The sequence below is a fragment of the Tetrao urogallus genome, assembly GCF_951394365.1.
Source record: "Tetrao urogallus genome assembly, chromosome: 6".
In the NCBI taxonomy this organism is placed as follows: domain Eukaryota; kingdom Metazoa; phylum Chordata; class Aves; order Galliformes; family Phasianidae; genus Tetrao; species Tetrao urogallus.
This window is the reverse complement of record NC_136819.1, coordinates 48257839-48276143: the sequence shown is the minus strand read 5'-3', so window position 1 is coordinate 48276143 and position 18305 is coordinate 48257839. Positions and strand designations below refer to the sequence as shown.

At 41.6% G+C, this 18305-nt stretch overlaps 2 protein-coding genes across 2 annotated transcripts in view; one reads left to right on the top strand and one right to left on the bottom strand.

Annotated features, from left to right (window-relative positions):
- CCDC85C (coiled-coil domain containing 85C) overlaps nt 1-1790 on the top strand; it is a gene marked incomplete at both ends in the record, with an annotated part of 96790 nt that extends 95000 nt beyond the window's left edge. Inside the window, one exon of the mRNA XM_079536768.1 lies at nt 1701-1790. Coding sequence (XP_079392894.1) covers nt 1701-1790 — 90 coding nt within the window. The remainder of the gene's footprint in view (nt 1-1700) is intronic.
- Nucleotides 1791-6206: 4416 nt separating this feature from the next.
- On the bottom strand, nt 6207-17956 carry CCNK (cyclin K; the record flags this gene model as incomplete). The annotated part of the gene is made up of 10 exons (XM_079536967.1): nt 6207-6832; nt 8924-8998; nt 9479-9512; nt 11684-11961; nt 12796-12965; nt 15004-15061; nt 15203-15308; nt 16125-16256; nt 16728-16809; nt 17760-17956. 10 exons carry the CDS (start codon nt 17954-17956, stop codon nt 6207-6209), a joined length of 1758 nt encoding a protein of 585 aa, XP_079393093.1.
- Between the last annotated feature and the right edge of the window lie 349 nt (nt 17957-18305).

Here is an 18305-nt window from a genome sequence, read left to right as displayed (position 1 = left end):
GGGATCACTGGTCTGCATACAAACCCAGTTTGATACGAGAGCCACAGGCACCAGGGGAGGGTTGGGCTCTGCTGTCGCCTGCTTTGGGTGTCAGTAATCTGAACGCCTCATTCACGGCACCAAGCAGCCGCTGCTCAGCAGATACTTCCCCTCTGCTGAAAGGCAGTGGCTTTCTGGCTAACCACCGGCCCTGTAAAGGGCTCTCCCTGGCTATGAGAGTCCTGTTTGCAGCTTACTCCAACTGTGCCCATAGGGACTCCATTTGGGCCGAGCAGCATTTGGTTGCTGTGTTCAAAGCTGTACAGCCTGAATGGCTTTGAGCCTAAACCATAAGATGTGACATCAGAGGGAGAGTCTTGTTGTTTGAAAGCACTGAGCAGCATTATGATGTGTGGGGTTCTTTTAGCACCGCTAACCAGTTTGGCAACCACACTGTAAACTGAGCTTAGCCCATACTGTACAGGGAGCATTCATCCCAAAAGCTTGCTTTCTGTGTCTGCTGCTGGGCCACCACCTCTGGCTTCAAAGTACCTTGGCTGTGTTTTGGCTTTGAACAAAGAGGTTTGGATTTCTGCAGGAGCTGGGCTCCAAATGCATGTCGTGTGCAGATGGGGATTTGCTGTTTGACAGTAGCAGCAGCTCCCGCAGCAGGGAGGGGAATGCTCATGGAGCCTTCTCTTTTAGAAGTCCGTGCTGGAGGTCAGCACAAGTGGCACCGCTTTGTACCTCACAGCAGCAGAGAGAAGCCTAATCTTCCTTTTAAATTCTGAAGTTGCTTGCAGTGGGGTCTTACAAAATGCTGTGGTGACAAGACAGTGCTACTGCATTCAGTAGGGATGGTTCTGCTGTTGTATGTTGGTTTATGGATACAGTGGGAGGCAGAAAGAACAAAGACAGCACTTCCCTGCGTGCAAACAGCAAGGAAAATCTGAAGGGGGAAAAAAAAATCACATAAATCCTAAACAGGGTGTGAAGAACACAAGTGTGCCTTACAGAGCTTAATCACTGCAAGCATCCATGGCAAGGGCTGAGACGCTTCATTGCGTCACTGGATCCCTGCAAGCAAAGCCAAGCACGGACTAAATGGGGCCAGATTTTTGGGATATTTCCTCTGCTTACTGCCACGTCTTCTCTTAGCCAGGCAGTGGGAAGGTAAAATGTGGAAACTTCATGCTCACAAACAGCCTAATTGATAATTGCCTACCATCAGCTTTTTTTTCTTTAAATATTATTTTGGTGTAGACTCAAGGCGCCTATAAAGCACTTTGCAGTTCTGTATTTTTTAGAAATAGCCTCTCTCACCCCAGCAGTGACTGGTGATAAAATGTATGTTTTTAGAAAATCCTTCATGTATAATTTTAACTAATGCCTTCTTTATCTTTCCTCCTCACGGTAACATAATTTCAGTGAGCATGACAGCGCTGACCTAACATTGAACTTCACTTCTGAACCCGGTGTATTTGCTCTACGCTATTACCTCAGGCAGAAATGGTTCTAATTTCGAGAGTCTAATTAGAAAAATGCATCAATGGCTTTCCCATGGAAACTGATGCACCGGGGCCACCAAGTGGCCTTGCTGAGAATGACAGCCTGGCTATAGGAAATCGCGGATCCTGACAGTAAGCGATCTACTACAGCTCGGCGGCCTTTGAGTTTTAATTCCTGCTTTTCTCTCCCCGCCCTGTATATTTTCCTTACAGGTTGTCTGGCGAAAGCTGGGCGATGCTGCAAGCTCCAAACCCTCCATCAGGCAACATCTGTCGGGAAACCAGTTCAAGGGGCCGTTGTAGGAGTGCTGTCCTGTGGGCTGGATGGAGGTGATTCTGTGAAGACTCCGAGGGGCAGAGCTCCCTATTTCTGGCTGCCCGTTCTGTGGGAGTTGGGGGTTGAGTTTTTTCAGGGTTTCCTTTTTTTGGCTTCTTTTTTTTTTTTTTTTAACTGTCAATAGTGTAAATACGGCAGCTAAAGGCCTGATTTCCAGGCTGTGGTGCTCTGGAACTGATGTTCAATGGGTAACCATCCAGTCATACCAGACTTGCATAGTTTGTATTGTAGTTCAAACCCGCTTTGTTGTATGGTCTGTTTTTAGAATTAACTAACTTGAGAGCATTTTGAAGACAAACAAGAAGAACCCTTAATCCATGGAGAAGTCACAGTTTGTGTCGCTCCTGCCCACCTGCTTGTCAGTGAGTCACAGCTAGGTTAGCGGCTCCAGGCAGCACCTGATGGAACCTTGTGAGCAAAGAGCAATTTAAATTCCCCAGCTTATGGGCTGTCAGGCTCCTGAGCTGCTAGCAGGTTTTTGGAAGTGCTTGTTGTGAAGGAAGAAATAGAACTGTTTTCACCTGGTGCTGTGTAAAACGCTAAGCAGTGAGATGAAAGCACTTTGCCCCCCTGTGTATGTTGTGTGGTGGCACTCATCACACCAGCATACAGAAACGCTTGAGACGCCGTATGAGCTGTTAATGAACTATTTTTCATGAACAAATGATGAGATTTCTGCAGCTGTCATGTGAATGAACTGAAGTCACTTTGTCACACATCAGTATTTCCTACAAATATGGCAACACTGTTCCTGTAAGCTTTTACTACTAAGCAGTTCAGCAGAAACTGCCATCCTAACAGTGCTTATGGCTTTCACAGTATCTTCAAGAGCAGCTCATCTTTCACCTGTGGAAGATTTGGGTATTCTTTTTAATGTTCTCCCTGGATCCTTCTCCTCTGTCGGTTACTGTGAAAGGTAACCCAACAACAACAACCTTGCAGAGCTGATTAAAGCTCAGTAAACACAGGCTGTCTGGTGAGACTACTTCCAGCCACTGAAGCTTTATTTTTGTTAATGAACCAAAACAAGTGGGTTTTTTCTTCTTCAAGTGGTTGTATATAAAACAATGGGACTTATATTTTGCTATTGTGCAGTACCGCTTGTATAGCTGTAAGAATCTGAACCTCACCCCTTCTCTTCCAAGCTATCACAGCAGCTGTTCTTGTATTTCATTCAGTGTTCCCGTATTTCCCAGTAGTGCGAGGAAGCTGAACTTGTTTCTTAAGCTCATTGGTGTAAAATAATGTAAAAGACAGATACATGTAGTGATCAAAGCCTTCTCTTCAGAAGTTGCATCAATTTTAGTGATTAGCTCAAAGATTTAATGACCTCAGACACCATTACTTTAGTCTTATCCTCTCTAGGACTCAGTCACAGCTGCAGATGGATTAGTGAGACAGGTTCTTCCTCTTAAATTACTTTGCTCTACCGGCTGAGTCCTTCATTTGTGCTACTTGATGAATATGGAGCACCAATACAATACCAGGAGGCCCGCACTGCGAGATAGGAAACAGCTAATTGCTCCCATGGTAATTAGTATAACCAGCTGCCTGGGTAAAGAATTTGTGGTGTCAGAGCCTAGATCTGTAAGCAACAAAAACAGAGCCAGAATGCAACCAACATTTGTGCTAACCGTTAAGAACCACCTCATTACTGAGTGCAGAAATCAAAACAGAACAAAAAAAGTGAAGAACAATGACCTCCCCCAAAACACACACACACACACACTGCCAGCCAGTAGTGTATTTCTCACTATTGCTCAGTCAGCAAACACTGAACTTGCTCATTCTAACTCTGGTGATATTTATACCCAGCGTAGTCTGGAAAAGATCCATTCAGGACTACGACTCCCCTTTAAAATCTGCCATCTGCAGAGGCTTCCTGAATTCCTCCTTCTTGCTTCGTGTTTTAACCTCGGGTTTGTAGTCACCCTGGATTACCTTTCTTCACCCTGCAAAATTTGTATCTTTTTGTACCAGAAAAGGTGATATAAATCAGACCATTGTTCTTCCTTAGCATGGAATGCATAACAGAGGGTTACTGTAGCTTCTGTCAGCTTGAAAGCCCATTTTAATTTTGGTGGCATCTAATCTCTGGATTAAGCAGAGAATTGAATCATATTGGGAACAAGGTTAATTTACGTCAGTGAATTTTAACTAAAACAACAAAACGTTGCCAGAGTTTTTGGGGTGTTAATTTTGTTGATGACATGCTTGCTATTTTAGGACTATATCAAGACTAGCAAGCGCTCTCAAGGACACAGGAGCTCTGCTGATCAGATTACCAGCCCTGCCAGCTATGTAGCTCTCTCTCAAGTATTCCCTGTATCACTTTCTACAAGCAAAGCCTGTTTTGTTCCACCTGCAGAGCTCTCCTCCATGGGAAATAGTGCTGTGATTGAGGCCCAGTAGTGCTGCAAAGCCAAAAGAGCCACTTCTCAGGGGAGCCAGTAGTCCTGCTGAACAGCCTTTGCTGCTCTTGAAGTGACAGTTGTTTTATTGATGGTTCTGGTTGGCAGCATAGATTTTCGGTGTAAGATGCGCGTTGATTTTGCAGAACACGAGTGCTGTACAGTAGGGTGCTGTCTGAGGGTATTTAGGCATGCTGCTCTTAACTCCATTTGAGCTACAAAGTGTCTTTGTGGATTAAACCAACGCTTGGTGACTTCACGGGATGACCTGGATGCTAAACTTTCAGTTGTCTGAAAGCCGAATTATCTGCGTATTTAAATTAATGGATCCATGCTGAGTTTTCAGTTTCTGTACATCACACTGGAGGAGAGCTTCCCTTGAAATCACGGCCACTGAATTGCTATTTGTTGAGCAGCAGACCAAGTCTGATTTCCTCAAGCCTGAAGCCCTAGGTTCTGCAGTCCTCTAGCAAAGAAAGCATCCAGCGTTACCAATGGACTTTGCTTGCTGAAGGGAAGTGAAATGACATCCTTGGCTTTGGTTGGGGCGACTGAAGGGAGCGGCGTTTCTGTAGAAGGCTCTGGAACGCTGTGGTGTGACCAGCTGCAGTCGGCTCTTTGCACCTTGCTAAGACTGCTGAGCACAACCTTGTTTGAGAACGGCACATTTGTATCCAAATATTAGCTATTGAAATAAACCAGTGTTAAAGTGACCTTTTATCTTTTTAGAGACTGCGGGGGAAGAGTTACTACTGATCTTTTGCAAACCAAGTGCATGACTGTAAAGTGATAAAATTGTATATTTTTCATAATGTGGGGAAAGTCTATTTGTGCTGCTTTAGAAATCAGTTTAAAGTTTGATTTCTGTTCAACCCGTGATCTTACAGCCCTGCTCTATTTTCTGTATATGAATTTCAAAGAACTGGAAAAGTTAGCACCCGCTGTTGTGTACATAGCAGAATTCTTTAGACCTTAGCACGCGTTTTTACCTATTATTGAACCACTCTGGCTTTTTTGGGGACGGAAAGTATTAGTACAGATTTTTTTGATAATGTGTGTAAAACATTCATTTGAAATATTTTAGTACAAATGAAGTAAGAGATGGATTGTGATAGTGTATACTTCTAGCTGAATAAATTAAAATACATTCTTTTTCAATAAACTGATGAATAAGACTTGGGCGGCAGCCGCTGGAATACGGTGAAGTGTGAATCGCAGTTACAAAGTGAGGAACGCGAGAACCCTGGAAGCCCACTGAGTTCAGAACCAATTTTATTTGGGTAGATGACGTGAATGGAGTTAGTCCCACTTATAACCAGGATGTACATCACAGTAGGTTGTTACATTCAGACTTTCACACTTAGAAAATATATATATTATGTACAGGAATTTGCAAATAGGTGTAAACATAACAATACTTTAAGATACCAGTACATTCCAAAACAAAAATATCAGCAAGGCAAACACCTCAAAACGATTCCAGTCAGTCAGCATTCAGAATCTCTCTTTAAATAAAGTAGCTTTTATGCTCGACATTGTGTTGTTTTTAATTATTACTAAAAATGAGGTTTCTTATTATAGATGAAATTCCATGGTATCTGGCTATTCTGATACTCAAAAATAGGCACTGATTTCTAGAAGGAAATTTACTTCTTACTGATACAATTGAGCCAATATGGCTGGTTAAGGTTTTTGCTAGTACAAAGTAATCCAGTGCTGGAATAACTCAGACAATTTAAACTTAAGACAAATGTATAAAGTTAGAATAGATACTGCAAAGCTCATTAAAATCTAGAAGCCTATATAACTCACCATAAACAAGACTGCAAACAGGTCAGCTAAATTTTCATTTCACCGTCTCATTTCTTCATCTAAATTATACAAATTACCCTCCCCGTCTTTACAAAGCAGGCTTTGGCTAGCTCCTCCTGCCTGCTCAACACCAAGGGATCCCGTGCCAATCACCTCATGCTATCTCATCCACGTAGCACGTCCGAGTCCTGCTACGGGCGGCATCCCGGGTGGGGGGATTGGAGGCGGTACGGGAGGCTGCCCGCCTGGGGGAACGGCGGGCGGGGGATAACTGGCCGGGGGCATTCCCAGCCCCGGAGGTGGTGGGTGAGGTGGCACCGCATGGGTGGGAGGCAGCCTGGGAGGCGGGAAGTTAGGATTGTACGTAGGTGGGGGAGGGTATCCGGGAGTGGGAGGTGGGATGTTGGGGGGAGGGAACGATGCGGGAGGCGGAGGGGGAACCGGTGGCGGGGGATTGGGAGGATAGACGTGAGGATGGTACGGTAGGTGAGCCGGCGGTCCGTAGGCCGGTGGCAGAGCTCCGTAAGTTGGTCCTTCTGTTTTCATCATGGACTGAAGGCTCTGATAACCCTCCCCTGACATGTACGAATTTGTAGTAGACATCCCCGTAATGTAACTGGTGGGGGGCGGGGGCGGTGGGCGATGCGGCAGAGGAGGAGGTTGATGCACCGGGGCAGGATGAGCGGGGGGAGGAATCTGGACCTTCGGCATATCGACCGAGTCCACAGCAGTAGATGGCTCTGCTTCTCCCATGGAAACTGCACTTGTCAAAGGAGGCTTGCGCTCTGGAAAAGAAAATCTCACTTATGGTGGCAATAGCTTCTCATTGCATCTGTATTTTCTTCCAGTTATTTTATCAAAAGAGTAATCAACGATTTCCTAAGCCTCTGAGTGCCATATGGTACACGGTCAGACCTTGTTCTGTCATTAGAAAATAACTTAACTGTACAACAAAGATCCTGGTCAGTTTTCCCACTCTCAAACGCATCTTCCTTTCTTCCTACTATTTTCATTTAAATACTGTTCTACAATCAGCCGACTGGAAGAAGACAATCGTAACTGGTACACTTTTAAAAGTCCTGAGACCCAGCATATCAAAGAGCTTCTGATAAGAGCTTCCAACTTCTTTTGTCTACGCATCCCATCCCCTTTCTGCCCTTTTATACTCCAAGAGGTGCCCTGGGATTGCTCTGCACTTCACTTGCCTCCCACGTTGTGAAGGACTATGTAGGAATACAGGCCAAAGTCTCAAGTCTTTTAACAGAAAAAAAATAAAAAGCAAAAAACTGCTGTAGATTACTTAGAACACGAAATCTGATCAGCTTTGTTCCACTGATTAATTTCAGGGAGCTCAACGCACGACAGTCTGATGAAGTTCACAGAAAGGTCAGATTTTCACAGAACTATATTTGGCCATTTCCATTAAGAATGTCCTTTAAATAGCCTTCAAATAAGAATGCGTTTCCCTTCTAATATAGACTTTGTAAAGTAAGGAATTCTACAGTAAGATGAATAACCTCATGGCAACATCTCTGTATGGTTTGATACAGTCTGTATCAAAAGGCCCAAGCAAAATGGTTTGGGGCTTCTGACGTTCAACTTACTTGTGCATGTAAGCACCTAAAACCATTGCTCAGCTAGGAAAAGTTATTTAGAAGCAGACAGTCGTTTCCAGGGACATCCACCAACTAAACTGACAAAGCTAAACAGAACGTAAGTCTTCCAGCCCTTTTATTCATTTGGTCAATAAATACTACTAGCTTTCAAGAGCTGTTTCCTCAAAGGACAGGTAAGAGAGGCTGTTATAATGTATCAGTGCTTATACAATGATGTGCTTATATAAGCAAATTTTAAGAGGAAAATTTTTGGTAGGAAAGGGAACAGGTTTGTTACCTGCATCAAAAGGATCTGCCTCATGTAAACAGCCATCATTTTAACAGCAAAACTGCCTTCTAGGACAGCTACACCATTAGATGCTGCACGGTGGGGATGCTGGCTGTGATGCACAGCATTTCCAGGACTGGTAACTGTGTAACTGCATTACACAGGCGATAATTTCTCCATTTGCCCAATGCCATTATCACTCTGGATTTAAGATGTGCTTTCAATAATTAACATTGGAAGGAATGATGAATGTGATCTTTGGAAGAATCCCTTTATTCTTAATGAGTTTTTAACAGATGGGGAAAGATGTTCCTACTATAATTCAGAGCATAGTTTTTCTCTCCTGTATTTCTGTCAGAAGCGGCCATCTTACAGTTACATTACATGCTCTGTAAAATGTTTATGTCATATTTAAGGGTCAGTGGAAGGACTGCTAACCTGTCAAGGCACTGGAGGTAAGTAAGTTTTTACAGCAGTATATTTGTGAAAGTAAGACGTGTGCAGAGCTAAAGCTCTCTGGCAGACAGAGCCCAGTTTTGGGACACAGCAAAGCATCCCCTTTACTTTTTGGAAGTTACATACCTGCAAAATTTCTGTATTAAAGATGTAGCATGCAGGTCTTCTCTAGGACAGCTGGAATCTATACTGATAGTAAGGCATCTGCCATCCTTTTCCATATCATGAGTCCTAGGCCTGCTAGTCTGTCATTTTTTGTATGCTGGAGTTTGCTTCATTCCTCTTTCCCTTTAAAAGTCAAAGCTTTGGCCCACAAAGTATGCTCTTATTTCCATCAAAACTTTTTTCCTTCTCTCTGGAAAAGCCTATGCTACTAAAATGAAATTCCCTCTTGTGCTTATCCACCTAATGCATTTAATTGCCAAGCTGCTTAGTCAAGGCAACAAATTCCTCCCCCTCCTCCCTTCCACCTCTAAAGCCGTATGAATGAAAGATTAACTGCAAGAGTAGATGTGTTTTAGAAAATCAAAGCTTACCTGGAGGTGGATGTGGAGGAGGTATTGGTGGATGTGAAGTTTCAATTTTGGGAATTTTGGATGGTGGTGGTGGTTCTGAAACACATTTGGAAGTTCCTCATTAGCTGTGGCTCTGCAGTGCTTTCCCAAGTCCCCACACAGTCCCGTTCTAACAGTCACCATCTGTCACACTACTCGACGCAAACATGGGAGATGCTTTTTACCAATGCCAGCAGCCAATTAAAATGTCACTAATTACCAACAGAATTCTTATTAGTGTGGATATTCAGTGACGTGGCATCATCAGTTTTTTCAGGGTCCCATAGCTTGCTGAAGCACTACTCCAAATGATGAAGAGTTGTATGCTAAGAGTAGCGAAGTTTAGTGAGAGGTCTACTGACTCAACTGTAGTAAGGGACAATTGGGGCACACTTATATTCCATTTCCACAAGTTTCCCAGTTAGGAACATTTAAAACATATTTTCAGCATGCATTTACAGATACAGCATTGATAGTAAAATAGTTTAGGACTGCACTGTTTACATAAAATGAAAGGAATCAAATATTGGCATTTACCTGTTGTCTTTGTTTCTTCTTTTGGAGAGACAGCCTGTAGTAAAAAAAAAAAAAGAAAAAAAAAAAAAGGAGAAAAGAAAGGTGTTTACTGCAAAACACAAAGCATTTCAACATTCTAAAAAGCAAGCAAATCAGGAAACAACTTTTTTTTTTTTTTTGTAGAAAGCCATTTAAAAGGAAGATAAAAGTTAGAAGGGTACATGAATGAGTGTTTTTCCAAGGGACTGTGTTAGGTCTCATGGTTCTGTCTTCACCAACTGTTGCTCAGCTCCCATCACTTCAGTTTCTGCAGGAAGAATGGAATGGCATTTCACTCCAATTAGGACAGTGAATTCCTCTTCATTCTGCCAAGCATTCTCAAGATTTCTGCTGTCCAAAGGTACCTGAGGACTGCTTAAGACTTCTTCAATCTTGTATCCCTCTGACAGTCAATTCAACTTCTCTCCAGCCACCTTCTGGCCGCTTCCCTGCTTTTTAAGGACAATCTTAGTCTTATGTCACTTAGTCTTAAATCCCAACTGCCACAAGGACGGAAAGAGCAACTGGACCAGAGTTAACTTTAGTGTTATTAGCATGCTAATTCTTATTTACAGTATTCATAAAAAGCTTTACGCACATCATAATGGAATTGCTCATTTAGTGCCATTTCTCCATGCATTGAAAGTGTTCCCACTAATAATTTTTGGTTTAATCAAACTGAGCTTACTGTCTATATCTCATGATTCACAAGTGTATTTTTAGCAAAATCAACTGAACACTCAAGAGCTCTTCAACACTAGAGATGCAGAGCGTGTGCATATGCTTGAGGCAGCTACTATGGGCTTGTAAGTCACGGGCCAATGCCTCAGCTGCTTGAAAATATCCTGGCTCGGTAAAAAGTAATGCAGTTCTAGGAGCTCATGTAAATGGAAAATCTAGCCTCCAGGAATGAAGTGTATTTATATTCCATACAAAGTGAAGGAGATGTCATGCAAAGCCCTATTTATAGAAGGAGGCAAACATTTTTAAAAAGGTTTGTGGTTCATCTAACTGAAGAATATTTCAGAAGCACCAAGTAAATTGTTCAAATGTTACAGATTTTGCTCTCCCAGAATGTTTTCTGGAGAAAGGATAAGTTCGGATCATCGCATTTCTTTTTCTCAATTTTTGCTGCTCTCTAGAAGAACAGCAAAGTCCTGTAGTCACACTTTATTTTTGTTCTGGATGCCTGCACTCCATCAGGCTCACCTTTTTATCTGCGTTTTTATTCCCTTCCTTAATTCTTAGATGGTGGAACTCAACCTCTGACTTCAAAGAAAATGCTCTGAGGACTCGACCGGAAAGCACTGCTCATGCTGAAGGCACTGCCTTTGTCCCCTTTAGATAGTTCATCAGTGCATAGGATGGGGTGCAATCGGTAATGCTTTGAATGAAGACATTTAGAACAAGCATTTCTAAAACTTCCAACTGGGATGGAGACACCCAGAGAAATCCCAGCTGTTGTCTATGATTTCTAAAGTGCCAAACTATCCTACATATTTTTGTTGACTAAAAGTAAGAAAAGAGTTCCCTGCCCTGCAGATCCGACCACCCAAGCAGGGTTTGTGCTGACAGTAGAAAAAGCATGAAAACCAATACACACCATCTATAAAGAGCTCTCTCAGTTTTCAAGCTCTTGAACACATTTAATCAGCCTTCTATCCTGAATAACTCTAAAGTTAGTACTCAGGGCAAGAACCACATATTTGACAGCACAGCTTTTCTTCCTCTAGCAGCAGGCTATGCTTTGTAAAATATGACTTGTAAAAGGCCTTGTAAAAGCATCTGGAGTACTTACAGTATTATTCTATTGCCCATGAAGTTTCTTATTTTCAACGATGAGATGGTAACAGAAAATAGACACCTTTCCTTAATTAAGCTTGCTCAACAGTAACACAACAAATTCAGATGGCACAGAACCACAAACCTCAGTAGCTGATGCTGCCTTAGATGTCTGTCCACCTGGTTTTGCCTCAAATGAAACGAGAATACAGTACGCCAGAACTGTCAAGGCTGCTCTACGCTGACATTCTTGCCATATAACTAACAGAAGTCTACCATAACAAATTAATTACCAGGCTGATCCTTAAAGCAAACAAAGCTGCTGCAAAACAGAGCCTTTAAATAAAAGTGACATCAGATGAGCTTAAAAATAAAATGCAAGTTGAAGATCGAAGTTAAACTTACTGCTGGTCTTTTAATCTGTCTAGGAGGACTTGGTTGGGGAGAAGGCTTTTTAGGTTGCTGTGCTTGTGTTTGCTGCTGCTGCTGTTGTGATGACTGCTGTGACTCTTTTTGCTGCTGAGTCTGCGATTGCTCTGAACCCTGGGACTGCTGTGATTGTTGCACTGTAGGTGTCTGAGGTGTAGACTGAAGAGATGGTGGCTGCTGCAGCTGATGAGGAGTATGATGAGGCATTTGCTGTTTTCCCTGCGAGTACAGATCCAGTATCTGGTGACAGATGTCTTTAAAAAGAAAGAAAGAAAACTCAATTATAATCGACTCATAACGTACACTTAGCTCACCATAATCAACTAAGTTTTTTACTGAAAATAAACTTCAGTGACAGCAACTGTATAATCAAGATGCTATAATCGCAATATAGTTGTTTAATCAACAGATATCAAGATGTTGTAATCACAATATAATCGAGAGAATCAAGCAAGGTAGACAATGATCACAAAGAGAATAAGCGGAAGAGCTTACCCTTCGGCTGAGCTCACCAGAAGACACCAAGAGAGAGGATCTCCAGAAGAGATCCTTCCCCTCTGGTAGCCAGCTCTTAAATAGGTCTAGGAGGGGTGGAGCCTGGCTCCACCCCTTCCAGCAGCACAGGTGAATTGCCTTCACCTGTTCTCCTCTGGCTGGCTCATGGCTCACCTCAGGTGATTAATCAGAGGTTCAGGCCGTGACTCAGCAGTTCCCATACAAGCAACCCTGGTGTAATTTGCTAGAAACCAGGCTGCATTAGTTCCAGAGCTCACAGAACTGAGCATTTAAAAATAGGGAGAAAAGGAATAACAACTGAAAACAAACGCCACACCAAAACAACGCATCACAGATCAGCAGCTAATTAGCTGTGTTATAAACTAAACAAATTAAATAATTAGCAAAGCAAACACTGAAGAGAAAACTAACCATGATAACCAGACTAAAATCATCATTGAAAAAGTTCAATTAAAAATCTGGTTAGGACACAGCACTAAAGGCCCATAAAGAAAGCAATATGCATTTACTTGTGATTTAGATCACGCAGCTGAAAGAAATACTCCTCTCTTTTTGGCAAACGTTTCTCATACCTTCCAAAACATCAACAGGAACATCTTGGACAAACTGCTCCCACCATCGTCTGTACATTGGTTTTGAAGTCCACTCCTGTATTTCAAACTTACACAGCCGGCCTGCTAAGTACATAACTGCAACAGCAATGATCTCAGGTTCCCACTGCAGTGACAGAGTAGTGCAGAGGCTGGGATACAAAAAAACAAATAGAAATTTAATGTGCAACAGCTATAACTGCATCAACTCCCACTACACTTAAACATAAAGAACTTAAGTTCTCTACACAGAGAGTGGTGAGGTGCTGGAACAGGCTGCCCAGAGAGGCTGCGGATGCCCCGTCCCTGGAGGTGTTCAAGGCCAGGTTGGATGGGGCCCTGGGCAGCCTGGTCTAATATTAAATGGGGAGGTTGGTGGCCCTGCATGTGGCAGGGCGATTGGAGATTTGTGATCCTTGAGGTCCCTTCCAACTCTGGCCATTCTGTGATTCTGTGAAACATCTCAGACAAATTCAATGGAGAAACCTAGAACAGCCACTTAAGTGAGTTAAGCTGAGTTTACAGAACTAAGCTATTCCTGCACTGTGCTCTTTTACCACAGCAATTTCAGACACAGAATACAAAGAGCAGATGCTCGCAGAAGTTCTACATCACACTCTGCAAAGTTTGGAATTCTAAAACAGAAAACTAGCACGACTTGGGAGTGCAACAGGCAGCGTTATATTCCAGTGTGGGCAGCCACATGGCAAAGCAGTCTCACCTGCAGCTTTAACTAAACACAGTATTTATGTTCACTGCTACTGAAGTGTGCTGTCACTGCATTTCACTGCTTAGGGATTGATGCTCAAATTGGATTTTAGATTTTCTGCTCGCTTTTCAAGCAAATGTAAAATACTAAAAAAGTAGAACAGCCAGCATGAAATTGTGAAACAACCCATCTGGAGTTTTAAAACAAACCATAAGAACTGTCAGAGGTTATCCCCTGGATAGCCTTTGTCAAAGTTAATGCTAAACTAACTGATATTATTGATAGCAACTGAGTACATTCGTGTCATAATCAAAGCCACTGGTTTTTAATAGTAAACTATAACATTTCAGAGGGCTGGAGCACCTGTCCTATGAGGAAAGGTTGAGTGAATTGGGATTGTTCAGCTTGGAGAAGAGAAGGCTCTGGGGAAATCTCATTGTTGCCTTCCAGTACTTGAAGGGAGCGTATAAACAGGAGGGGGAACAGCTTTTTATGAGGGTGGACAGTGATAGGACAAGGGGGAATGGTTTTAAACTGAGACAGGGGAGGTTTAGGTTAGATATTAGGAGGAAGTTCTTCCACACAGAGGTGGTGACACACTGGAACAGGTTGCCCAAGGAGGCTGCAGATGCCCCATCCCTGGAGGCATTCAAGGCCAGGCTGGATGTGGCTCTGGGCAGCCTGGTCTGCTGGTTGGTGACCTGCACATAGCAGGGGGTTGAAACTAGATGATCATTGTGGTCCTTTTCAACCCAGGCCATTCTATGATTCTGTTATTCCTGCTTCTTTTCCTCTTTTTCCCCCTTTCCCTTTTTCTTCTCCATAGGATCAAGCCAACTAAGTTCCTGACAGCTCACTGATGTGTTCGTTACTATATGCAGCAAAATAGTAACGTATGCAGTAGTTCAAATCGATTTTCTCTACAGCAAGCTACAGATGACTGAAAGCAAATGGGATACTTAAGAAGTTATAAACACCACATAATCCCAAATAGATTAGTGTACAAAACTTGGGAGAGTACAGCTGCTATCCTCTGGCATGCAATCCAGTAGTGTATTTGGATTCATGGCATCTATTGAGTTGGAAGCCACCCTTAAACATCATCACATAGTCCAACTCCCCTGCGAGGAACAGAATAAGCTACGTGTGTCAGGCTGGGCAAGAAGCCAAACTCTGTCTTGACATCTATAATTTGTGTTGGTCCTTTCAATAAACATCTTTTTTTTTTCTTTCTTTGCTTCTGACTGCAATATTAAGTCATTCCCATAAAATATCAAGGTTTTAATGGACTACTTCTGCAGTAAAAGGGTAGAGATAAAAAATACCTAGATCAAGAAATAACTCAGCTGTCCTCAGTATGAGCAGAAAACAAATAATAAGCAAAGAAATGTCGAAGAAATATTTCAACACAGAATAGAGTAAGCAACTATTAGCGGTAAGTAACCATTTAACTTCCAGAACATTTCCCAGTACCATCTCACCTGTCATTGACAAAGGTCCATGCCATTTGAACCAGCTTCTGAATTTTATTTTTGTCTCCTGAAAAACAATCAGAAAAGGTAAAAGAAAAAGTTATCAGAAAAGCAAACTCTTTGGAGCAGAACACACCTGCACTATTAATGTAAATAAGATGTCATAAATTAAGGACAGGCAGCACTCGCTCACTCTATAGCATTTTACCTTTGAGTTGTTTAGCATACTTGAGAAGGAACTGGTATGGATGTTCCACTTGTAAATCAAACTTTATTGTTTGTAGTAGGATTCTTTCAAGGACCATCACTTCTTCCTACAACACACAACAAGGTAACCACAATATCAGACCTTTTTTACTCACAGATATTTTATGCTGGTATGAAGTCTGACTACAGAGCATCTCCACGCAAACATGTTTGCCTGCTTTTGTTTGATTAGGGTTTGTCTCCAAGGAGAAGAAAAACCTTTCCAACTTAATCACTCTTAAATCCAGACACTTTTTCTTCAGAGTTATTTGGGGCAGTGGGCAGTTGTGTTTTAAATTCCTTTTCCTACATGCAACAAAGAACTGAAGTAGACATAGCATAAAACTGTCCAATACACAAAACAAACAGGTAAGCTTCCACCGTATCTCTCTAGTTTTAGATCTGTCTTGTAATTACAAAAAAACATCAGCAACACTTTTGAGAGAAGCTTAGTTTTGCTAATTACTATAAACAAGAACCTTAAAATATTTGAGATGATGCTCTCTTATTTGACTTGAGATTTGCAGTGGGTTCTTTCTTAAAGCCACATTAAGTGTGATTTATGTCCTCACAGCATTTCTAGCGCTGACCACGACGACTCCAGATTTATTTTAAATTGCAAAATAACACCAGAGCTCACAGGAAATCAAATATAAGCCTTTTATTTAAACATTTACTGCAGTAGTCTTCACTTGTATTAGCAAGAACTATCTCTATTAGCAAGAATTATTTTCATAATTCCTACTACGTTACCCAGAAGAGCCACAAATGCATGTTCAACATGAAATTTGCAACAACCAAAAACCAATCAGTGCTTTAAGGCCTGTCGTGTTGCTGGGTACAATAGGATGAAAACGAGTTCAATGTGAGTATTTTCTTTTTACCTTTGGATCATCTCCGAATTGTCCAAACTGTACATCATTTAGCAAGCTACGGGCTGTTTTAATTATATCTTTACATTTCTTAGGTGTTTCTTCAACTTTCCCTGCCAGGAAGAGACAGCAGGCTCCTGTCACCTAAAAAATAAAAGTGCTTTCAAAGAGTTGTCTGCATATTCAGTACAGTACAACATTATTAAAGCACTGTCAGTTTCCGTTAACAGATCTGTAGAAGTTTCCCAGAAGAGATTTAACAAGCACATTGACTTCTAATATTACCGTAGTGTTAATTTTAGCTTTTCAGTCTCAAAGAAAAGGACAGAATTTGGAGGACTGACCATTTCATAGAACTTTATTTCTTGGTTAGAGACCCTAAGTAGAATTTGTCTTGTATCAGCTGTGACATAAAAGCATCAGCAAGACGTTACCAACACAAGCACATTTCCAACCATAAAAATGAGTGAACAAACAGGAGTTATGTTGATTAAGAGATAAAAAATTCATTTTTAATCATCGAGGCAAGCAGTAAAACCTCGACTTGTAGTCATTTCAGATAGCCTATCCTTCACATCATCATGGCATCAGGTAATCAATATGGTAAATACTTACATATCTTGGGAACTGTTTGAAGGAATGGAACATATAAAACCGATGGAAGTAAATGATTCCAGTTGCTAGAGTATCATAGTGTCTGTGGTGCAGGATAAGGAACTTCAAGCGAGTGACAGAACAAATTTTAAACCACATATACCCAATGGAAAAGATACACTCTGATGTACCAAGTATCTCAAGAAGCTGTCCATTCACTGACTGGCTGAAAAACCTTGCAATTAAAGGACAAACAGAAGCCACGACCCCCCTCAGTGCAAATTGAGTCCGGATGCAGCCGATACCTCAAGCATTTACTGGCAGTAAGAAAAGTCCACATCACATCCATGATGGGCATCTGCATGATAAGCACCACTGACCTCAAAAAGCTCAAAAGCAGAGAATAGGCACAAAGGGGAACAAAAGTATCACTTCGTATGAGTATCGCTTCACATGAAACTGTTACTGCAGAAAATAGTTACTAAACATTCATACCTACAAATACAGCTTTCATCTGAACACGCTCCCTACTCTTCCCTGCCAGAATAAATGCAAAATTATATCTTCAAGATTTATTAAACAAAGAACTCGTGGGATTTAAAGACGTAATTAAGTGGTATCTGTGAGGTGAGACAATGGGGAGAAATTACCAACATATACAAAGTTGTAGATCCCAACCTATAAGAAAGAAAAAGCAGGGGGAGGTGGATCACAGGTTAGAATCTGTAAAGTTAAAATATGCAGAAAAATGAACACAAAATTCAAAATTTGAGGAATCATGTAATTTGTGTGAATTACATGATGTGAAACCACATCTGGTAACTGCCAGAATATCCATAATTGACAAGACTGTACTCTTTTGCTCCTCTATTGCCAATGGGGGTCAGAAAACACCTCGATTACCCAAGGAATGGCTAAAACTACGAAGCAGCATTTAAAAAGATTTTTGATTCACGATGGAGAAACATTTGAACAGCTCACAGATATTCTGCAATATTTAACTCTTCAAACCCCCACTCGTCAACACGTTTCTATCAGGAATTTAAAGGATACAGCCCTAAACGTGTTCCCACATCAAATATGAACCTGGCCCCCTCCCTGCGGTACCGTGCCTCGGTGGCTGGATCAAGCCCTTCAAGCTGTGAAGGTGTATGCGCCAAATCTTTCTTATCCCAGTACCAGCATGGCTTTGTATGGTCCAGATTTGCCAAGTTTACAGAAGGGCTGGAATTTTCTTTATTCTCCTTCATTTATTAAAACAGAACTGTTCTTGCTTGGTTAAGTTTTCAGAAAAGTTTCTGGTTAGGAGCTTCAGTACCTTTAAGAAAAGCAAAAAGAACATATTTTAAAATGGAGCGGACTCTTTTTCCATGCTCAAAAATGGGTAATATTTAACGTGTTCTCATCTTCCCTGTATACTGCAAATGCAATTCAAAGACCAAACATATATATGATTATTTTTGCTATTCTTTGATAGAGAAACTTCTACAACGTTTTATCAAAAGTACCTGCTACTTTTCTGCAGAACAACTTTAATCCATTTTGCACACAAAATAAGAAAAAAACAATTTAGTGATGGCAGCAGCAAGATTTGAACAG